Source organism: Neophocaena asiaeorientalis, unplaced genomic scaffold, assembly GCF_003031525.2.
Source record: "Neophocaena asiaeorientalis asiaeorientalis breed wild unplaced genomic scaffold, Neophocaena_asiaeorientalis_V1.1 scaffold221, whole genome shotgun sequence".
Taxonomy (NCBI): Eukaryota; Metazoa; Chordata; class Mammalia; order Artiodactyla; family Phocoenidae; genus Neophocaena; species Neophocaena asiaeorientalis.
Genome location: NW_020173766.1, coordinates 642,383 through 662,040, shown reverse-complemented (window position 1 = coordinate 662,040; position 19,658 = coordinate 642,383). Strand labels below are relative to the sequence as shown.

The 19,658-nt window shown below is 56.4% G+C and overlaps 2 protein-coding genes across 2 annotated transcripts; one reads left to right on the top strand and one right to left on the bottom strand.

Moving 5' to 3' along the window:
• The first annotated feature begins 1,148 nt into the window (after positions 1 to 1,148).
• PRSS50 (serine protease 50) lies at positions 1,149 to 6,291 on the top strand. Its single transcript, XM_024751425.1, is given in 8 exon segments — positions 1,149 to 1,188; positions 1,251 to 1,442; positions 2,744 to 2,837; positions 2,839 to 2,904; positions 3,858 to 4,156; positions 5,394 to 5,490; positions 5,492 to 5,547; positions 6,068 to 6,291. Coding segments are annotated over 8 exon segments (1,068 nt in total).
• A 1,301-nt stretch (positions 6,292 to 7,592) lies between these two features.
• TMIE (transmembrane inner ear) lies at positions 7,593 to 16,363 on the bottom strand. The gene is made up of 4 exons (XM_024751514.1): positions 15,924 to 16,363; positions 12,597 to 12,714; positions 9,201 to 9,350; positions 7,593 to 8,896 (listed from the first exon to the last, which is right to left on the bottom strand). Exons 1-4 carry the CDS (start codon positions 16,017 to 16,019, stop codon positions 8,796 to 8,798), a joined length of 465 nt encoding a protein of 154 aa, XP_024607282.1. The 5' UTR covers positions 16,020 to 16,363; the 3' UTR covers positions 7,593 to 8,795.
• Between the last annotated feature and the right edge of the window lie 3,295 nt (positions 16,364 to 19,658).

Here is a 19,658-nt window from a genome sequence, read left to right as displayed (position 1 = left end):
CTGAGCTGCCTTAGTCACCTCCATCATACTCTGAAGAGGAAGGACAGGTGCAAGCTAGCCAGACTGAGAGGGCAGAGCTCTGCCACCCTTGTGGAAGGTAGCATGGGCACCCCCTCAGACCTGGTAGGCCTCAGGTTCACAGTGGCCAGCTACCCTTGCCCTTGGGGTCCAGAGTGTAGTAGGTGTGGTTTGCAGGAGATTGGAGTACTGAATGGCCAGCCCTATTGTCTCTCCCAAGACAGCAGGACCTGGCAAATGTTAGACTGTCCTGGCTTGATTTAACTTTCACCTTATCTTTTATTAGGCTAGAATTTTCCAACAGCTTTGAACCAAAGCTTCTCATAGGATTTCCCCAGACTACTTTTTAATTGTATTATCCATCTGTGTCACTGAGCCATCAAAATGTTCCCCAAATTCCAACATACCAAGTGGCCTTCTGCTCCAGAAGGGCCCAATGGTTACTATCCCTCTTTCTCTGTTTATGGAAACCTCACCTGTGTCATTCTAAGCAGATGGATCTGTAAGGGAAGGGCATTTGCTGAATGGCGACAGTGCTTAAAATTATGCACTCTTGAAAAATTATTATTGAAAACATTTTAACCTGCTTAATTTCAGTGCCCTGGGGCAAGGCCCCACCGTAATTAGGGCAGGTGGGACGGCTTGGAAATCCCGGATGCCAGCCCCAGGGGTTGGGCCTTCATCTCACCGGGTAGGGATGGAAGTGGGCTGCCAGAGGAGGAGGTGCAAGAACCGGCCGAGGTGAGGTTAAGGGACTCCAGGAAACTGCTGGGCCAGGCCGACTGGGAGACACGGGGTCCCAGGAGGGCAGAGGCGTGGCCAGAAGCCAGGCAGTCCTGAGCACCAGCAAGCCAGACAGAGGGCGGCTGGGACACCAGGAGCACCATCGCGGGGGGGCCAGTGGGGGGCGCCGCGCGGACGGGGTCGGGAGCACCCGCGCCCACCACACCAAAGAAGCTGCCGCTGGCTGCCAATTGGGGGCGCCGTCGTGGGGCGAGCCCCAGGAGCGGCATCGCAAGAGGAGCGCTGAGGCTTATTCGCTGCTTCTCGGGGATGTGGGGCGCTGGCCGGCTGGCGCAGTCCCCCGCAGCCCCCGAACGTCCGCCCTTGCCCACGCCGGGCTCCTGCTGATGCTACTGCTGTTACTGCTGCTGCTGCTGCGGCCCGCGGGTGCCGCCCCACCCCCCACACAGGCCTGGCCTCCACCTCTGATCGTCTGCGTCCTTCCACAGGTTGCTTGGGCGCTGGCAAAGTGCCGGGGGCACTGTCCACGGATGCCCCCGCCGACCTTGACGCCCCCTGTGCCCCCAGTGCCACCTGTCCCTCAGGCGGACGTCGCTTCCCCCGGCAGGCTGCCACTAGCCAGCCGCCCAGGACCCTGCAGTACTCTGCTTCTAAAGCCGACGAGGATGAGTTCCTTTCCCGTGAGTACTGGGAGGAGGGTGCCCAAGCAGCCTTGAGGACCTTAAGGGACAGCGGAAGAAGGGGCACGGAGAGTGAGAGGGGACCTTCCTTTTACCAGTGCTTATTGAGCACCTATTGTGGGCCAGGCCTCCCATGCTGTTGAGGTAGGAGGCAAGGAAGGTGGGGGGAGCCTGGGGTGTGCTCATGTCCTGCCTCCCTGAACGGTCTATGGGGACAGCACCTCTCCATCCGGCCCAGTCCCTGATCCAGGCTCCCAGCCAAGGCCTTAGGGGGTCTCCAGCATGGCTTTCAGGGAGGCTTCCCTTGTGTGTCTTGGGGCACACCCACAAGGCATTCTCTCCATCAGTGGCTTTCAAACATGTTGAAGTAAGACCCACATAAGGAGTACTTCTCATCCTGGAACTGAGTGCACAGAATTTAACTGTCACAGGAAGTCACGCACAGGACCCAGCTGCACCTCTCCTGCGTTAGCCTTTGCAGCCGCTGGTGACAGCCCACTTACATTGATCTCACGGTCCTCTAGTCCACTTGGAACACGTAGGAGCGGGACTGCTGTGGTGTTGGATATGTGCATCTTCAGTTTAAAGAACTTTTTCTGTAAAAGCTCTTCCAGGGTGGCTTCACCCATTGACCCTCCCTCCAGCAGTGAGTGAGCAGCCTGGGGCCCTGCTCCTCACCAACACTTGTTATCAGGGACATTTAGTTTTGCCTGGCAGGTGGTGGTGAGCAGAACCTCACTGTGACTTAAGTCCACACTTCCCTGAGGACTAACGGGGCTGAAGAGCTTCTGCGTTTGTTTGCTATTGGGGTCTCGTCCTCAGATGTATGTGTTCATGCACACTACCCATTTTTCTCTTAGGTCACCTGCCTTTCTCTCACTGAATCACAGGAGAAGGATCCTAGAGGAGGGGGAGGGGTCTTCCTTGGCTGAAGTAAGGGAACCAGATGGAAACACAGATGGGTTTGTGAAGGGCCTGGCCAGAGCTGATGTCTGCTTGACCAGGACAAAGGAGCTAGTGGCGCAGCAGGCTGGTCAGCTGGGAATGCCCTGGGGCCTAAGCTGTGGGACCAGAGAGAGGGATACCTGGGGAGTGCTGAGGCCCTTCTGAGGCTGGAGACCCCAGTCCTCATGTGAACAACATCATTATGTGATGACCAATGAAGAAGGAGAATCATTGGATGGGTGCAGGCCAGCTAGAGAGGTGGGAGATCAGGCTGAGGGGAGGAGGAGGGAGAGGTGCTGTGGGATGTGGCTGGAAGAGCCCATTTGTTATCAGGTTCCTTTCGTTTTCTTCCTTAGCCTGTGGCTTCTCCTATGAGCGGGACACCACCCTCAGGGATCCGGAGGCCATGGCTCGGCGGTGACCATGGATGGTCAGTATGCGGGCCAATGGCACATATCTGTGCAGGCACCCTCATTGCCTCCGAGTGGGTGCTGACCGTGGCCCACTGCATGATCCAGTGAGTCGGGGCCTAGGTGGATGGGTGGAAAGTCATTGGAGCCACCAGGGCCCCAGTCATCTTGCCAGCTGGCCCATCAGTGGCAGACACCATAGTCCTAGCCCCACCTCACCCTAGCTCTGAGCAGGTGGGGGATGAGTCCTGCAGATTCCTTCCTGGGAGCTGGGAGTTTCCTCCCCTCACCTGGCCCCCTCCAGTCCTGTGCAGTCATTCCATAGATAGGAAACGGAGGCTTGCAGCCACTGTCTAGGCCTCCTTCCTCCTATCCGCAGAAAGAATGTCCTAATTTTTCTGCTCCACACCCTTTGTTTCACTTACTCATTCCTTCCTTCATTCAGCCAACAGCCTTGGCACTCTTTGAAGCCAGGCCTGGCCTGGGCACTGGGGGCAGAAAAGGGCTGCACCACTCCTCTCAGGTTGCTGGGGAAGACAGACAAGAAGATAGATGCTCACAGGGGAGTCTGGTCAGGGTGGGAATGAGAGAGTGGGCATGCCCATGTTCTGGGGCCAGGGAGCGGCCTGAGGGTCACATCTGGCCATGAGGGCTGACCGGTAGAGAAGCGAGCTCCAAGCCTAAGGGACACGCTGAGAAAGTAGGCTGGAGGGCAAGGCAGCACTGCTTGCACAAGGTCTCTGTCACTTCCAGGGCCCAGCGTGGGATGCTGGACAGAGTCCAGAGTTTGGAGCCAGAGAAAACTGGGTCTACGTCCCAGCTCCACACTTCTTAGCTGTGTAGCCTTGAGTCAGTCACTTGAGCCCCATTTTCCCTCTCCATAAAATGACGGGTTGTTGTGAGGACTGGACCACACAGTGTGTGTGCAGGGCCCCATTCACATCTGTTGTGAGGAGTGGGCTCTGGGGCTTGAAGCAGGTGGGTGGCCTACCTGGATTTGCTCAGGGTGCAACAGTGTGGTGGAGGGTAGGGGGTGCAGGCTGGGGTGGGGTTCTTGGAGCTGATGGAGGACTCTCCTTGCTGTTCCCCTAGGAGTGTGGGTGGGGAGTCCATGGGTTGACCAGATATCCAAGTCTGCTGTCGATGTCCTGGCACAGCATGTCATCGTGAACAGCCATTATCGGTCCCGTTGGTACTGGTCCGGAGTCGGCTGGGCCAATGACATTGCCCTCCTTAAGCTTGAGCGGCCACTCAAGTACAACAAGTATGTCTGGCCCATCTGCCTGCCTGGCTTGGACTATGCGCTAAAGGACCACGCCTTCTGCACTGTGACAGGCTGGGGACTCCCCAGGGTTGATGGTAAGTCGGAGCCTCCCCACAGCAGGGTGGGTGGTGTGGGAGAGGACCTGGGTGCAGGCCAGGGTCTACCATGGGCAGATATTTCTGAGACACCTCCCCCAGGGACCCCATCCCCACCCCCATCAGGCTCTCACCTCTGAGGTCTCTTTCCCTTTGAGGGTCTCAGCAGTGAATGTATCATGGCCATTTAGGCCTTAGGGGACCCAGATTGCCCTTGAACCCTCAGGCCCAGGCCAGGGTTGTAAATAGGACTTCCTTGAAGGTCGAGGGGGCACAGAGTAGTATCTTGCTGTCTGCACACAGTCCCAGGGCATCCATGTCTTGAAGCAGAACAGCCAAGGTGAGAGGAGCAGGGTTCTGTGTCTGTAAAAGGCTCCCCAGAAGATCCCATGTGGCTGGCTAAGGGCACTCTGCACCCAGAAGCTGGGAGTCACTGAGGGTCCACTCATGGCTCCCTCCCCCAGGAGTGGCCCTCAATCCCTCATCATCCCAATTTAGGAGCCCAAAGGGCAGGAGTGTTGTCCCAGGGCCGTCCAAGGGACCATTTCCTTATGAGCCCCAGGAATGTCCATTTCCTTCAGGGAACCCCTATTCTTTTCCCACAAGAGAGGCGCCCTTCCCTGTGGCCTCATAGAGCCAGCTTACCTGAAAGCACCCACAGGGTCTCCAGCCTAGGGTGGGGTGGCTTTTTGTCATGCCTTCCATGGCCTATCTGAGGAATGGCTGGGAATGGTTGGAAGTCACCTGTCCCCTAGGAGCTCAGACTAGGGACAGAGATACAATTGAGAGAGCAGGGAGGGGAGTAAAGAGTGCCTGAGACCCACGGAGGGGAGTCTAGGGAAGCTTAGAGAAGGAAGTAGGCCTTTGGGGAAAGCTTGAAGAAAAGGCAGGATTTGGACCTTAGATGGACCTGGTAGGCTTTGGGGATAGAAGGAACACAAGAGCCAAGATGCTGAGATCAGCATGGACTCAATGTATAGTACTCTGCAGGATGTGAGACCAGGTCCAACAAAGCCAGATCATGGGTAGCCTGCTCCCAAGGTCTCTATGTCAAGGGGCCCTTGGGAGGCATCAGCTGGAGTGGTGGGTGGCCTATGCCTGGAGAGATCTCCAGAGCTGCTGTGTGGCAAGAAGAGGCCAGAGGAGTGGCGAAGAACAAAGGGAGGATGGACACAAAGCTGGCGGCAGTGGGCAGGAGCGAAACCGCCAAGCCTGAATGGGGGCCCCTGTCCCACAGGTGTGTGGCCCCAGTTCAGGACCATCCAGGAGAAGGAAGTCACTATCCTAAACAGCACGGAGTGTGAACGCCTCTACCACAGGTTCTCCAAAATCCCCTCTGATTCAGATCATCAGCTCCCAGGTGATTTCTGCAAAGGACGTCAACAGGAACAGTTCTGCTATGTGAGCATCTCTCCCCCTTGCTCACTTGCCTCCAAGGGCACCTGGCCAGGAATGGGGCTGGGGGCACAGGGAAGCCAGGACCTGCGGGGAGGTGGGGAAGGGGATGGGGATGAGCAGGGCTGACTGAGGGGGAAGATAGGAAGATGGGGGAGGGGAGATTTGATGAGGAATGGAGATTGGGAGGAAAAAGATGAAGGGTTGGGGTGAGAGAGATGGGGAGAGGGGATGGAGGTTGGAGATGAGGGAGAAGAATGGGAGGTAGTGGGAAGATGGAGGGTGGGTGTTAAAGAGATGGGGGATGGAGAACTGGCAAGAGAAAGATGGGAGGTGGAGCCCTTTGAGGAAGGTCTCCTGGGTCAGGACCTCAAGGGCACACCTCAGCTATGTGACACTCGGGGGCTGCAGGGAAGGTCTGATGTGAGGGCACCCTGCTTCTTCCTGAGCTGGATTAAGTCTCCCTTGGACCACATCTGGCCTCCTTTTTTTGTTTCCCCCACCCCTCCCCACAAGAGATAAGTGGTGAGCCCTTGGCCTGTCCTGTGGAGAGCGTACGGTACCTGGTGGGAATGGTGAGCTGGGGCCCAGGCTGCAAGAAGAGCAAGGCCCTGCCCATCTACCTACAGATCTCCTCCTGCCAGTAGTGGGAACTCCTCAATGGGCAGACTCTGCCAGCCCCATCCAGGGCCCTGCTCCTGGCACTCCTGCTGCCCCTCAACCTCCTCGCTGTCCTCTGACACTCGTGCCGTTGTCTCTGGGTGCACCCTCCCTTGCCCAGGCCCCTCCTCACCCTCTGTGCAGCTCTCACAGCCCCACAAGGCAGGGCAGAGACTAGGTGCTCAATTAAATGTTTCTCTTCCCCATGCTTCCTCTTTCCTGGGCCTGCTCCAGTGGGAGATGAGAGAACCAGACAGGGGTGGGATGGGCAGTTTATACTGAAAAGTACAGAGCCCCAGGATCTGCCTCCATCCAGAGGTTCAGGGTGGCTACCACAGAAGGTGGAGGGAGTGTGTAGGGATGATATTGGGGTCCGATGATGGAGGGCCTAGATACTGGGGTCAGATGATGGAGAGTCAGGCTGAAGCTGGAGCTGCCAGGACACAATGTGAGGCTGGGAATAAGGGTGCAGCTCTGTCTGGGCTGGGGAGGTAAGTGTGTTCTCCTTGACTTTGGCCCATCTTCTGGCCAGTGGCTAGAACATACCCTGTTTTTGCCCTGAAGCACTGTAGTGGACTTTGACCTTCCAGCCCTGTCCCCTGTCTGGAGGCTGGGGCAGATGCCCACTGGGATCAGTTATTATCCCCACCATCATCAGACATGCCTGTCCATAAAGGGCTAGTGCAGGCCCAGGTCAGAGGTCAGGGAGGCAGCTGGCAGGGCAGATGTAACCCAGGCCTGGACTTACCCCAGGCATTACCAGCTGCTTCTCTGACTTATAGTGGCTCCTGCTCCTCTGGGCTTCTGCTGCCCAGCCAACAGGAGGGCTCTGGCTTGTATGAGTAGAATGATCTTTGCCACAGCCATATGTATGAGAAGCCCATAGGCTGGAGCCCAAGGGCAGAGTCAGGGTTCCCACTTGGTGGCGCAGTGAGTACTCAGCTTCCACAGCAGGGCCTTCTGTAATCTCTCTGCTCCCTCATGGCTGTAAGACCCCATGCTCCTTCCCCCATGCCAGCCTGGTTCCCTCTTCTTGTGTAATAATGGTCCAGGTCCAGATCAGAATCCAGGTTTGACTCCTCTGTGTCCCAAGCACCCACTTATTGAAACCCAGGGTGTGGAGCAGAGGCAAGTGGAGAGCAGGCAGCTTCCTCCCTGGTCCTGCTGCCCTGCCTCAGGGCTAGGCCCCACTGGCTGCAGCTGACCCTCTGCCTCTTGGCCACCACCTCTCCCTCCAGCTCATCTGAATTCAGGCTGGGAGAAAAGTCAGGAGAGGGAACGTCAGCCTGGCCTACACCACCTATCATCGATCACTGCATCACCCTCCACGTAAATGCTCCAGGGATGGGGCGTCCTGAGGGATCATCTCAGGTCACTCGGGTATGAGAAGGCACTCAGCTTTATTTACAAATCTCTGCAGGCTGCAGAGGCAGCGTCAGCTTTGCCAGCAGCTCCCCCTGGCTCGGAAATCTCCGCTGTCTCCTTAGTCTCCAGGCCCAGGTCTGAGTACCTCAGTTGATGTTCGCTGCCATCTAGAAACCCTTCTCTGCATCTCCCCTCCCCAAGGATTCAGTCCCCAGGTCAAGTTTGAGCCTTCGCCTTCTGGCTAGCAGTGCTTCTTTTAGGCACCGTTGTTAAGAATGGAAGAGGAAGCTCTGTGCTGTTATATTGAGCACGTGGAAGGCTGGTTGCTACCTCAATCCCTAACTGCCCCCTGCGGTGATCTCCTGGGGCGCTGACACCTGCTACCACAGCTGAGCCTAGAAAGGGCCAGCAGAAAAACCCGAAGTCCCCCTTGGCTTCTCAAATTTTCCCTGGATTCCCAAGATGGGGCCCTTCTCTCTCTGGCCCACTGGCCTCAGCCTTCTGCACCCCTGCAGCCCTTAGCCCTGAGCCATGGGCCTCATGCTAGGCCCTCCAGCAGCCTCAGCTGCATCACAGCGTGTAAGACAAGTGTACCTATTGCTTAGAGCTCGGGATCTGCTATGCTGGGCGTTCTGCTTCTGGTCTCCCTCTGCTCACTGCCCTGGGACAGAACCCCTGCCAGGCTTGGGGCAACCCCCTCACCACCAGAGCTGCTATCCAGCTAAGTTTGAGAACCTTCTGCTGCCCCTGCTTCCCCCAGTGACCCTCTCCCTCCTCATGGCCAGCCTGGTGTGGCCTCACATCTAGCCCATCCGGGTCAGCCAACCCCTTCCAGAAGGAAACCCACATCCCATTACCCCTTTAGCCACTGCTGTGCCTGGCAGAAGAGGGGACAGAGGCATGTATGGGTGGGTAGAGGCCACTTTGGATCTACAGAGGGACAGTGGCCCAAGACCACCTCTGCTGAGTGGCCACTTGGATGGGGTGACAGGAGTGGAGTCCAGGCTGGGAGGCAGCACACCTAGTGAAGTCATATCCTTGCCCCAGTAGGCTCTAGGACAGGGTCCTGGGCCTCAGCAACCCTCTCTGAGCAGGGAGAGGGTGTTCTGCAACCTCTATGGTCCATGTATGAGCTTGGAGTCTAAGATGTCTGGACTCTGGCCAGGACTATGAGCCCCAGGGCCAGCTAGCCCCAGCCTCCACCTCCAGGAAGCTCTCTTCATTTCTCTTCTTTCTTCTTCTTGGCCTCATTCTTCTCATCCTCCTCTACCTTGATGGCCACTGTATCCACACTGTCCTTCTTCTTCTTCTTCTTATCATCTGTGGAGCAGAGGAAAAAGGGTGCAACAGGAGTGAGACAGGGTCCTAGGGCCTGCACCAGAGCCTCCCAGTCCAGCCCTTCATTCCTTCTTCCTTCCAAACCTCTCCTACCTGCAGAATAGCTCCTTGTTTTCCCTGCCTCACTCTGACCCATTTCTTTGCTCTGGTCTCCAAAAACAGGGCTGGGTCCCCTCCCTGAACCAGGTGGAGGGGAGGAATAGGGCAACTCTGGGTGGCAGGATGGAGGAACTGGCCAGTGTGGCAGAGTCAGAGGGTGGTGGGGCTGGGGGCCAGGCCTGCTCACCTCCAGGGACTTCTGTGAGCTCGTTGAGGGGTGGCACAGTCTCTAGTTTGTCCGTGTATATCTTGGCTGCCTTTCGCTGTAGGTACCGGGCTTCAATCTCCTTCCGGGTCCGTGGCACGCGGCAGTTGAAGACACAGCAAAGAGTGATAACTACGGGGAAACAGAGCAGGCTTGGCAAGGGCCAGAGCTCAGACACCCCAGGATTGGTTCCCAAATTTCAGGCCTGTCTCCATCTACCTATGAGTGCCCCACCCAAGAGACCCTCTCAGGAGGCTCCACATTTTGACAAAACCCCTGTGGGCTCTGGGATTTTCAAAATATCTTTCCTGAGCCGGGCTGGCTTCACATAGTAGGCCCACTTTCAGGAGGGCCTTGTGCTTGGTTTGTTATTCTGCTGTCACTTCCTTGAAATTCTTAATGATTTTTGAACAGAGGGGCTCACAATTTCATTTTGCACTGGCCCCGTATATTGTGTTACCAGTCCTGGTTCTGGTGGGTCTTTCTGACTAGACTGAGGGGTCCTGGAGGGCAGGCAGTGGCCTGGACCATGAGTCAAGCTACAGCCTCCTGCAGGGTGTCCTGTTCTTCTAACCCAGGCCTCTGGGCTCGTGTGCATCCTAGTTTTTCCTCCCCAGGCTCCTGAGAGCACCTCAGACCCGGGAGGACATGGCTGCATCCTCCTCAACCTCCCTGAGGACAAGCCAGGGCTGCTTCTGGCTGTGAGAGCGTGAAAGAGGACACAGACCTTGCCCCGGCGCGTTCACCTTAGACAGGGTTATTTCAGGAGTGGTTTTCTGGCTCAGGGCAGCTGTGCCCACGCAAGCTGGCCAGGGCATGGAGCTGGCCTGTCTAGGGATGGGCAGGGCAGGGCTGCCAGGACCCGGCTGGACTGAGTTTATTTTTCTAAGGCCCCTACAGTCTGACCACCTTGGCCCCAGCCTCAGGGGAGGGGATGGAGCTGCTTCCTATTATAAATCAGATGACCAGACATAACTTCCTGACAGACTCCTAGGGGCAGGATGGCCAGGCGGACAAGTCAGGCCTATTTTGGGGAAGATAGATCAGACCCATGTGGCCTGGGCTGGAGCACCCCTTGGGGTCATCTTGTGCAACCCCTTCAGCCAATGTTGTGGTCCCACTGAGTCTCCCCCAGACTCACAGAATGAAAGAAAACGAATGAGATGGTTTCAAAGCCTTTGTGGCTGAGGACAGGACTGGACTCCTGAATAAATGGATGGGGTGTCAACAGCATCCAGGAACACATGGTGGGGGGTTAGTTGTGCAAGAGTCTTAGCAGTAGGTCTGCCTTTCTTACCCAAAAACCTGGGTTCTGGTCCTCTCCAGACCCCTGTATGCCAGAGGTCCAAGGTTAGACCTCCACCCTACTGGCTTGGACCACCTCTTCCAGCTACCCCACCAGGTGTCTCCTCAGGACCATGCCCATGCTCTCTGCAAAGGCTGGAGGCCTGGGCTTTAAAGGGAGCTCAGCCACAGCTATTGGCAGTCAGAGCAGGACTCAAGCACCGCCCCTCACTCCAGGCCTGCCCCACCCAGCCTGGCCTGTTTGCTTCTCTTCAAAGAGGAGAGAAACAAAGTTCCTTGGATCGAGTTCCAGGCCCAGGCAGGGGCTTGGGATAGGAGTCCCCAGGCTGGAGGGGACCCTGAAGAGGTACCCCATCCAACTCCAGCTCTCTCCACAAGGTTCTGGGGGTGATGCTCCACAAACAGCTGTACCACCTAGGCCCAAGCAGACAGGGAAGTGGGAAAGATGTTTCCTCCCCAGGAGATGGCATTCCCTACTCCCTAGAGCCCTGCATAGAGGGTAACAAATGCTAAACTGTTGCTCAGAGGCCTTTGGGACTATCCCTTACCTTTCTCTAGGAAATGGGTTTAGGAGTGGAAGTCAGTCTGTGTGGTTGAGGTCCAAGTGCCTTTTTGGGCCTGACACTGCAACTTTCCTATGTGGCCCCAGGTACTTCTACCATCTAGGGCCAAGCAGAGCCCTGGAGAAACCATTGTGTGTCTTGAGGCCCCATGGTGCCCTCATCCCTGCTTCTTGGGGTGCCCCAGAGCTGCTCCTTGGACCTGCACCCTGGATTGCTCCTGTGGCCCCTGCAGGGCAGATACCTCCCCCAACCCTGCCTCTTGGTACTGGGGGTTATTCCCCTCTCTGGACACCTGAGCTGGGGCTGCAGTCACAGCTGTTTTTCTGGGGGGCCTCCACTCAGAAGCCTGACTGATCATTGGCCGTGGCTAGGAACAAAATGCAGGCTCTTGCTCCCACTCCAGCCGGGAAGACATGGGGGCGTGGAAGGGCACTTCTGGTGCCAGGAGAAGCACATGCAAATTAGAGGTCCTTGTCTCCCCTGGAGCCCCCGCACCTGGATGGGCCCTTGTGATCAGCCCTGCCCCCAGGATAGCTTCAGCTAGAACTTAAATGCTCCTTTAGCCCCTGACCCGGGTGCACTCAGTAAACGTCTTATGGGGGTTATCTGAGACCTGTGTGGAGGCCATTTCCTTGCACCTCTGCCCACACTGTACCTCTGCCTGTAATGCCTTTCCAGCTGCCTAACACAAAACCACTCATCCATCCTACCGATCTACAGCTTGGAGGACTCCCTCTTCGCTGGGGGAGTGTGTTTTCTTTCTCTTTACTGCCTGTGCCCCACTCCTCCCTTTGGCCTGTAGGAACCTCTGTCAGACTCTGCTGTGTACCCTGGCGGCCTCTGCCAACCAGTCGGCGTTTCTCGGCCCCCTTTTCCCCAACTCCAGACCCCAACTCTGGAAGGACAACTGAAGGGAGCATGCCAAACCGGCTTCTGTTGTGACTTCGCATCAAGCAACTCCCAGGTCCAAGAGAAGAGGGGGTCTCCTGCTTTTGACTGAGGTAGGTGAGTCATTCCAGGGAAATGGTATTTGACAGTGCAGGGTTTGCAGCCTGGGAGCCACTTTTGCTGGGTGTCTGGGGAGCCTTTGGGCTGAGCTGCAGCCAAGGGTGGCCTTGCTGGGGCCCCTGGGTGTGGGTGTTTTAAGCTGGCCAAACTGCAGAAAAAGCATGAGGAGGCCAACGATAGGGAAAAATGACACGTCTTCGTCCTGGTTCAGTGGAGTCCCCTGTAATTACCATAATTGCCGTGTGGCTGCATCGCCGGTCGGGCAGAATACTTCAGGTCACCACCGGCCTGTCAGCCCTCCACAGGGACTTTGTGTGGATCAGGAGGTGCCAGAAACCACAGCGGGCCTCCTGTGGGCGCCTGGCCTGCCTGCACTGCCCGGAATTGCTGCTCTGAGCCCCTGGGGGTGGAGCGGGGGCGTGGAGGGGTGATGAGGCGGTGCCGGGCTCCCGCTGTGTTGTGGCAGCGGCAGGGGGCGGTGATGGGGGGAGCAGCTACTCACTGATGGACAACACGAAGAGCGAGAAGATGCCCACCACGTGCCACAGGCGCATATCCCAGAACACCACCGTTTCCTTGGTCAGCGGGGGCGGCTTGGGCTTGGGTGGGGCCGTGCTGGGCTGTGGGTCAGGAGAGAGTGGAATGAGCCAGGCAGAGGCCAGGGGCTGGGACGGGGCCGAGAGAGGCCCAGGTCTCAGCAAGCACTCACTCAGTCCAAACATTTCAGAATCTCCTAGAATCAAGTGTCTTAGACATTCATAAACAATGCCTCAGACCTTGGGAAGTTCCAGATTTAGAACGGGAAGAGGGTAAAGCCCCAGAACCATGGAGCTGGGAACTTGGAGTGCAAGGGTTGATGCTTGAGGAAACCAAAGCCCAAGGGGCAAAGGTGGATGGCTTGTCCCAGTCAGGTTCAAGGGCCCTTCTCTCCTCCTGCTCTGGCCCTGGGCTCCTCCACACTGGCAGATGGGGTCTCAGGACCAAGGCCAGAGACAAGGCGAGTCCTGTCCTGTGGGACTTTGTTCACACGTACCTCCAGTGTGGGGTGGGGTGTGGAACTGAAGTCAGGGCTCCGTGACTCTGTTACTTGACCAGGACTCCCACCAGGTGGCCTCAGCAGTCACCTGTCCTACCTGAGTCACCGCCTCTGACCAGAAGGCTAGGCGAGAATCCTCACGAAACGGGTCTAGATAATTTGTCTGAAATGCAGTAGCGACACCTGGAGGCCAAAAGCTGTAAGCACGGCTGGAGCAATCGTGAGCAGAGCACAGCGCGCCACTTCCCACCTTCCCAGTAGGATACCACCCTGTCCTGGGAGTCTGAGGGGACATGGCCCTGCTCTGGTGGGTGGGAGCAAGACCTATGCGTGACCTGTGGGGCTGAGAGGGATATGACCCTATCTCTGTCACCAAGTTTGGCTGAGGGGTGTGTATGGGGGTTAGTACTTGGAGGGAGAGGGGATCCTGGGGCATCTGTGCAGTGCCTTGTCCCCTGATTAACCAAATAAGGACAGACATGAGGAGTCTCTTCCAGCTCTCTGGGAAGGAAAAGCAACCCGCAGCTCAACCATCTGTCCAGTCTTTCCTCTGGTCCATAAGCATGGATGGGGCACCTACCAAAAGCCAGGTACTTCTTCATCTAATGGACACCACCCTTCAGCATGTATTGGGGACACTTGGAGAGGATCAGCAACCTGTCCCAGGTAACCCAGAGGATCTGTGTGCCCAGGAGTGGTACATGATTCCTGGCTCTTTTCTCTTAACCAAGGCAAACTGGGGTAGGAGACTTCTTTTCTCTAGGCCTCGGTTTCTCCATCTGAGTGGGATGGTTCCAGCAGTCTCTGGGAAGCTCTCTACACAACCTGAGTGGTAAAACTGACAAGATATCCTTCCTCAGCATCATCCCAGGGGCCTGGACCCATTTGCGGGCTCAGATACATGTCTGTGGGGTCTGGCCCATGTGTGTGGGGTTGGGGCACACATATGGGGTTAGGGCTGGGCACTGTGGGTATAGGGCACGTGCGGTTGGATACACATGCATGTGGTTGGGCACCCATTTGTAGAGTCAGGGCCAAGGTCTGGGCAGTGGCAGGGTTCCCTGAAACTAAGGCTCAGTGTGTTGGCCCAGTTGGGTTGTATAACTGGAAGATTCTGAGGGCCACGGTAAAGATCTCAGATTCAGAGCCTGGGCAGCCATGAGCTCACTTCTTACACATTCTTGTTCCAGCTTTGTTCAAGACACCCTGATAGGGGTCTTGGGTAGAGGGAAATAGGTAACAGTTGGGCATCTCCTTGTGGGCACTGCTAGGGGTCTGAACTCAAGCTTGGAGGCCTGGCCTCCAACAGAACCTCACAGGCTGATGGAGGGTGATGCCTGTGGGTGGGGTGGGTGGTGCCATGGACCCTAGCCCTGCTCATCTTTCTGGTGCTTCCCTGGATCGCCTGGACTCAGCCAGGGCCTCGTTCAGGCTGTAGGCAGATGGCAGGCAGATGGACTTGAAATGCAGTTTCCCTTGATGGGCTGGGAGAAGATGTTTTCCTGGGGGCTGAGGGAAGAATCCTTGGCTCAGAAGGGAGTTGACCCCCACGCTCAGGCTTCTCCTACACCCAGACCAGCTCAGTTTCTGCGCCTGAGGCCTCAGGGCAGCTGGTGAGGGGACCAAGTACACTCCATGGGGCTCAAGCCAGCCTGGCTCCCCTTACAGGGACACTAGAGCTGACATCTGACTCCAGCCCAGCCTTCTGATCACACCCCCTGGTCAGCAGCAGGAACAGGGGGTGCAGGGCTCTGTCTCCATGTACCTCAGACCCACCAGTTCAGGGCTGTGTCCCCTCAGACCCCATGGAACAAGTGCCCTGTTCTCCCTCTCCCATCTTGTCCCCCAGCACCTGCCCCTTGAGGGCTCTCCTGGGTGCTTGGCTGTCTCTTACACTTCTGTTTCCCTGCTGTCTCCACTCTGCCACTGCCTGCAAGGCTCTGACCCCATTCCTCCCTTGTCCTGCCTCTTGGGCCTTCTCCCTCCAGCCTAATGCTCCAGAATTTTGGGTCTGGTCAGCCTCTTTGACTCCCCTTCGTGGCTTAGCAGGAATGGGGTACAGAGGGGCCAGCCAAGGAGGCTGCAGATGGCCCCCACCCTTCCCTCCCTGGCCCCAGCCAGGCTCCTGGCCAACCCCCCAGCCGTCCTCTTAACCTCTTCCTGGGCGATCTTAGCAGCTCCTTACAGTTCTCCCAACTGTGTGCCCTCTTCTGACTTATTCTCCTTCCAAACCAGGACTCATGACTCTTGCCCACTCAGAAATGTTTGCTAGCTCCCAGTTATCACCAGGACCAAGTGAGACCCTGAGTCCTTGGGCCCTGCCCTGCTTGCCCCTCCCCTCCAGGGCCTAGTGTGCAGCATGGAGTCTAACTCAACACATGGCTGCTCTAGGAAGGATGTCCTCACCCTCCTGCCTCCCACCCACCACCTTCGACCTCACTAGACCAAAGATTAGAATAGGGGCTGAGTGTCCCCCATCAGACACACGCTGATGCCCAGCTGTATCTCCAGTCAGACCGGGAATCCCTAAGGTCAGGGTGAGTCTCCCCCATCAGAATAATGTTCCTGAAATCAGAGGCTGTACCCTCCCATCCGACCAAGGACACTAAGATTGGGGGCTGGGTCTCTTCCACAGCCTGGAAGCACTTGGGATAGAGCTGTGTCTCCCCATTAAGTCAGGTCCTCTAGGGCAAGAGGAAGGGAAAAATCAGCTCCTGGTCAGAAAGGCGCCCCCCAACCCTCTGCCTGGAGGGTGACCCCCACCCCGAGCCCCTCCGCGCCGCCCCGCCTCACCTCCACCAGCTGCCCGGCGACCCCCGCGAGGCAAACCCCCAGGGCGGCGCCGCCCAGCGCCCAGAGCGGCCCCGCGCCTAGCCGCTGCCCCGCCATCTTCGCGCGCTCCGCGCAGCTCGGCAGCAGGTCAAGGGGAGCCGAGGGATGCCTGCCGGGCCGCCTTGGCTCGGTGACTAACCCCCGGGCCAGCCGGCGCTCGGCGGTGGCGATCTGGTCTCAGGCAGGCTGCGAGTGGGCATCATTTATTCATTGTCGGTGTCTGGTTCCCGTGCTGCCCGCTCCCACACCACTCTGGGTGGAGGGCCCGCCCCTCTCCGGAGATCACACTCCAGACTCCGCACTCCCCTAACCCGGCCGAGACCGACATAGGGCCGGGAGTGGGTGGGAGGGAGGACAGGATGGGGTCAGGTCCTTGAACAACAGGTCCCACCTTCCCTTCCCCACTCCGGCCTCAGTTTATTCATTTGGGACAAAAGGGAGGGGCTGGAATCTGCTGATCTAGGAGGCCCTTCCCATTCTGACGTTCTGAATTTGAAAAGCTGTACTGGACCCAGATTGGGGGTGTTGGGAATGGCATGGCAGGCAGGTTGCCATGGTGACAGGTGCTCGGGGATATCCTGGGCTTTCTGGGCTGGCTTCCTGCCCAGAGGCAGCTCTGGTCACCCTGGACACCAGAGCAGAGGGGAGGGAGAGGGGGAACAGGGGATGGCATGGTCAGAGTAGCCAGCTGCGGGTGTGATGGAAGGTTCCTGAAGGAGCCAGCATCTGTGACCCCACAGGACAGGGTGGGCTCCCCCTGGAAGGGCTGGAGGACCATGTTCTGTTTCTGATTGATCCTCAGCCTCTGCCCCAGCCTGAGCTCTTGACTCTCACTCCAGTCTGAGCCATGACCCTGACCTCACACTGAACCTGGCCCACACTGCACTCTGGTCCTGACCTCAGAGTGAGCCTTGACAACCCAGGGACTGAGGGAGGGAGGCTCGGAGGAGCTGTGGAGACCTGGGGAGGACTTTGGAAGAGGAGTGGGGGGGCCTGCGATAGGGAGACTCCTCTGATCCATCCTCCCCCTCTCTCCTTTCCTTCCTTCCTTCCATTATTATTAATCTGAGAAGCAGCCCAGGTGTTGGACCCCTGCATTCCTCATCACCAAGCGCACCAGTGGAGACCTGTGCAGGCTGGGGTGCTTTGGGCCTTGGGCCTTCCCTCAGAACTGGGGACCCTGTAGATCCAGAGTCTTTTGCGGCTCCTGCCTGGTGGTGCCATAGATGGGCAAGGACCAAGGCAGGCTGCAGCAGAGAGGAGAAGGCCAGCTGCGGATACCTACAGGGGTCAGGGCTAGGAGATGACAGGGCAGGCAGGAAAATGAGAAAACCACTGGCAAAGGACAGCTGGTCCATCGAGAAGACCCTTGACAGTGGGTGGCAAAGTCTGGGGACTGGGTCGGCTGGGCCACCCCACATTCCCCAGGCTTGCCCTTGTCAGGCAAACAAGAATTTCACTGAAGCCCAAATCACTTGCTGCAGCTCTCTGCCCACCATTTTTTCAGGCCATCTGTTAGGAAAGCCACACTGACCAGCCAGGGAGGTCACCCTTGGGACAATGGGGTCAGAGAAGCCTTGGCTGGACTGGGCTGAGGTTAGTGAGCCTGACAGTGGCCTTGAGTAAACCATTACTCCTCTCTGCTTTGATGTCCTCATCTATGGAATGCAGAGGGCAAGACTCTCATCACAGAGCTGATGGGAGGATTATATGATCTAACGATTATGGGAGTGATGAGTACAAGCTGGCTCTCCTTGATGGGACAGCTCAGCCCAGGAGGGGAGGGTGTCGTTGCTTCTTTCCATCCAAAAGGTAGGGAAAGCCCAGTGAAGAAATCTGAAAGGGAACACAATCATGTGTGTCCGCAGTGTTCCCTGATATGGCCTCTGCTCCAAGTGTGCTTTACCTCTCAGCAGGCTGTTGAACACAGCTGAAATGTCACTGTATGCTATTTATCATATACCTTTTTCCCAGAGCTTTTTCCCAATACAACATCCTAGATCCCCACATCCCCCACACACAGTGTCAATACTGTCACGCAGGCTTTGGAGTCAAACTGGCTTAAAATAACAAGATGGCCCAAAAAGCTTAGTGCAGTTTTAAGCTTTAATAACCTCAGAAGTATAAAACTGCAAACTTACAAGAGACACCCTTTGAAAGTTTAATTATTTAAATTTACTTTTTTGCCCTTTGGAGATGGCAAAACTTGACAGAAAAAAATTAAAGTTATCCAAAATTCACGATGAAATTAGCATAAAGAAAATATAAGGAATGAAACTTTCAAATTATGTTTCTTGTAAATTTGTAGTTTTATACTTTATAACTTCTGAAGTTATTAAAGCTGAAAATGGAGACTTATGGGTCATGGTCATATTGATAGCTGTGAGCTCTTAGTGGGCTACTGAACCGCTCCAAGCTTCAATCCCTCATCTGTAAAATGGGTATAACTACAGTATCATGGCACCTGCACATTACAGGCCTTCAGTAAATGCAAGTCGTTATGATTATTGCTGTCACTGTTGTTAAAGGCAGTGTGAAATTACATTGTATGAAACCCAACTATACTTGGTTCAATCAGTTCCTTATTCTCGAATATTTGCGTGTCTCCAGTTTTCCAGTGTTAAACACCATAGTGAGAGGGACATCCTGAAAGCTAAAGCCTTTTCCACCTTTTTATTCCTCCCCCTGTTTACTTGTGAAGAATTGAGGCCCAGAGAGGGGTTGTGTCCTACCTAAGGTCACTCAGGAACTGGGGCCTCAAACTCAGTTTTCAGCTCCTAACCCAGAGCTCTGCTCACTGTCCAGTACTGTTTCTACTTCTTATGAGGGTCCCCATATATTCCTGCACCCCACTCCCAGTTGGGCCCATCAGGTCTGGGGTGGTGGAGCTCTGGACACCCATGCTCTCCAGCCTGGCTTCCCTGGAAGACAGTGTTCCCTCCATGCATGGTGGCATGAACGCTGGCCTGCAGAATCCTGTTTGTCCCTTGTGTATTATTTTTAGCTCCTTTGGGTTTCCTGTAGGGATCCAGTCCAGCCTCCAGGGCCTCTGGGCTGGAAGCTGTGGGCAGAGTCATTTGGCAGGGGCCAGGGGACCCTGTGGACATTCTCTTCTGGAGCCTGAAACCCCAGAGCTCAAGGTTCAGCTCTGGGGAAGCAGGGGGTAGGGAGTGAGGATCCCCCTAGTCACAGAGCCAGGCTGAGATCCAGTGCATCTTGGACTCAGCCTGGGCTGGGGTTGGGGGCTGGCTGGCCTAGGCCTGTGACACAGTGGCTGGGGCCTGTTGGGAGCTGGCAGTCTCTGACCTTGTTGGCCTTGGGCCTGGCCCAGAATAGCTCTGGGGCTGAGCTGGGCCTGGGTGAGACCTGTGTGTTCATCAGTATGTGTTTATGTCCCAGGGCACTCAAGTACGTGGGAATACACATGCACTCTGCACTGGCCTCTCTGCATGCCTGGGTCTCTCAGTGCGCATTCCATGGAGCAGTGTGTGAGTCTGCACACATGCACATGTACAGAGCTGCCACCCAAGTTATGCAATATGGAGGCCCCGCCAGTGGGTTCAATAGCAGATGGGTCCGTGTGACACAGGTAAGTGTACACACCACCATATTCCTGTGACTGTGGAGTCATGTATGTGTGCAGGGGGTGTAGGAGAGGTCCAGGTGGGTGTGTGCACATCTGTGGTGGGGTTGGGT

Coding starts and splice junctions, on each gene's coding strand:
- TMIE (XM_024751514.1), bottom strand. CDS start 16,019: ATGGCGGGGCAGCGGCTAGGCGCGGGGCCGCTCTGGGCGCTGGGCGGC. Junction 12,715..15,923: donor TCGCCGGGCAGCTGGTGGAG/GTGAGGCGGGGC, acceptor CCTGACCCACAG/CCCAGCACGGCCCCACCCAA. Junction 8,897..9,200: donor GCTCACAGAAGTCCCTGGAG/GTGAGCAGGCCT, acceptor TCTGCTCCACAG/ATGATAAGAAGAAGAAGAAG.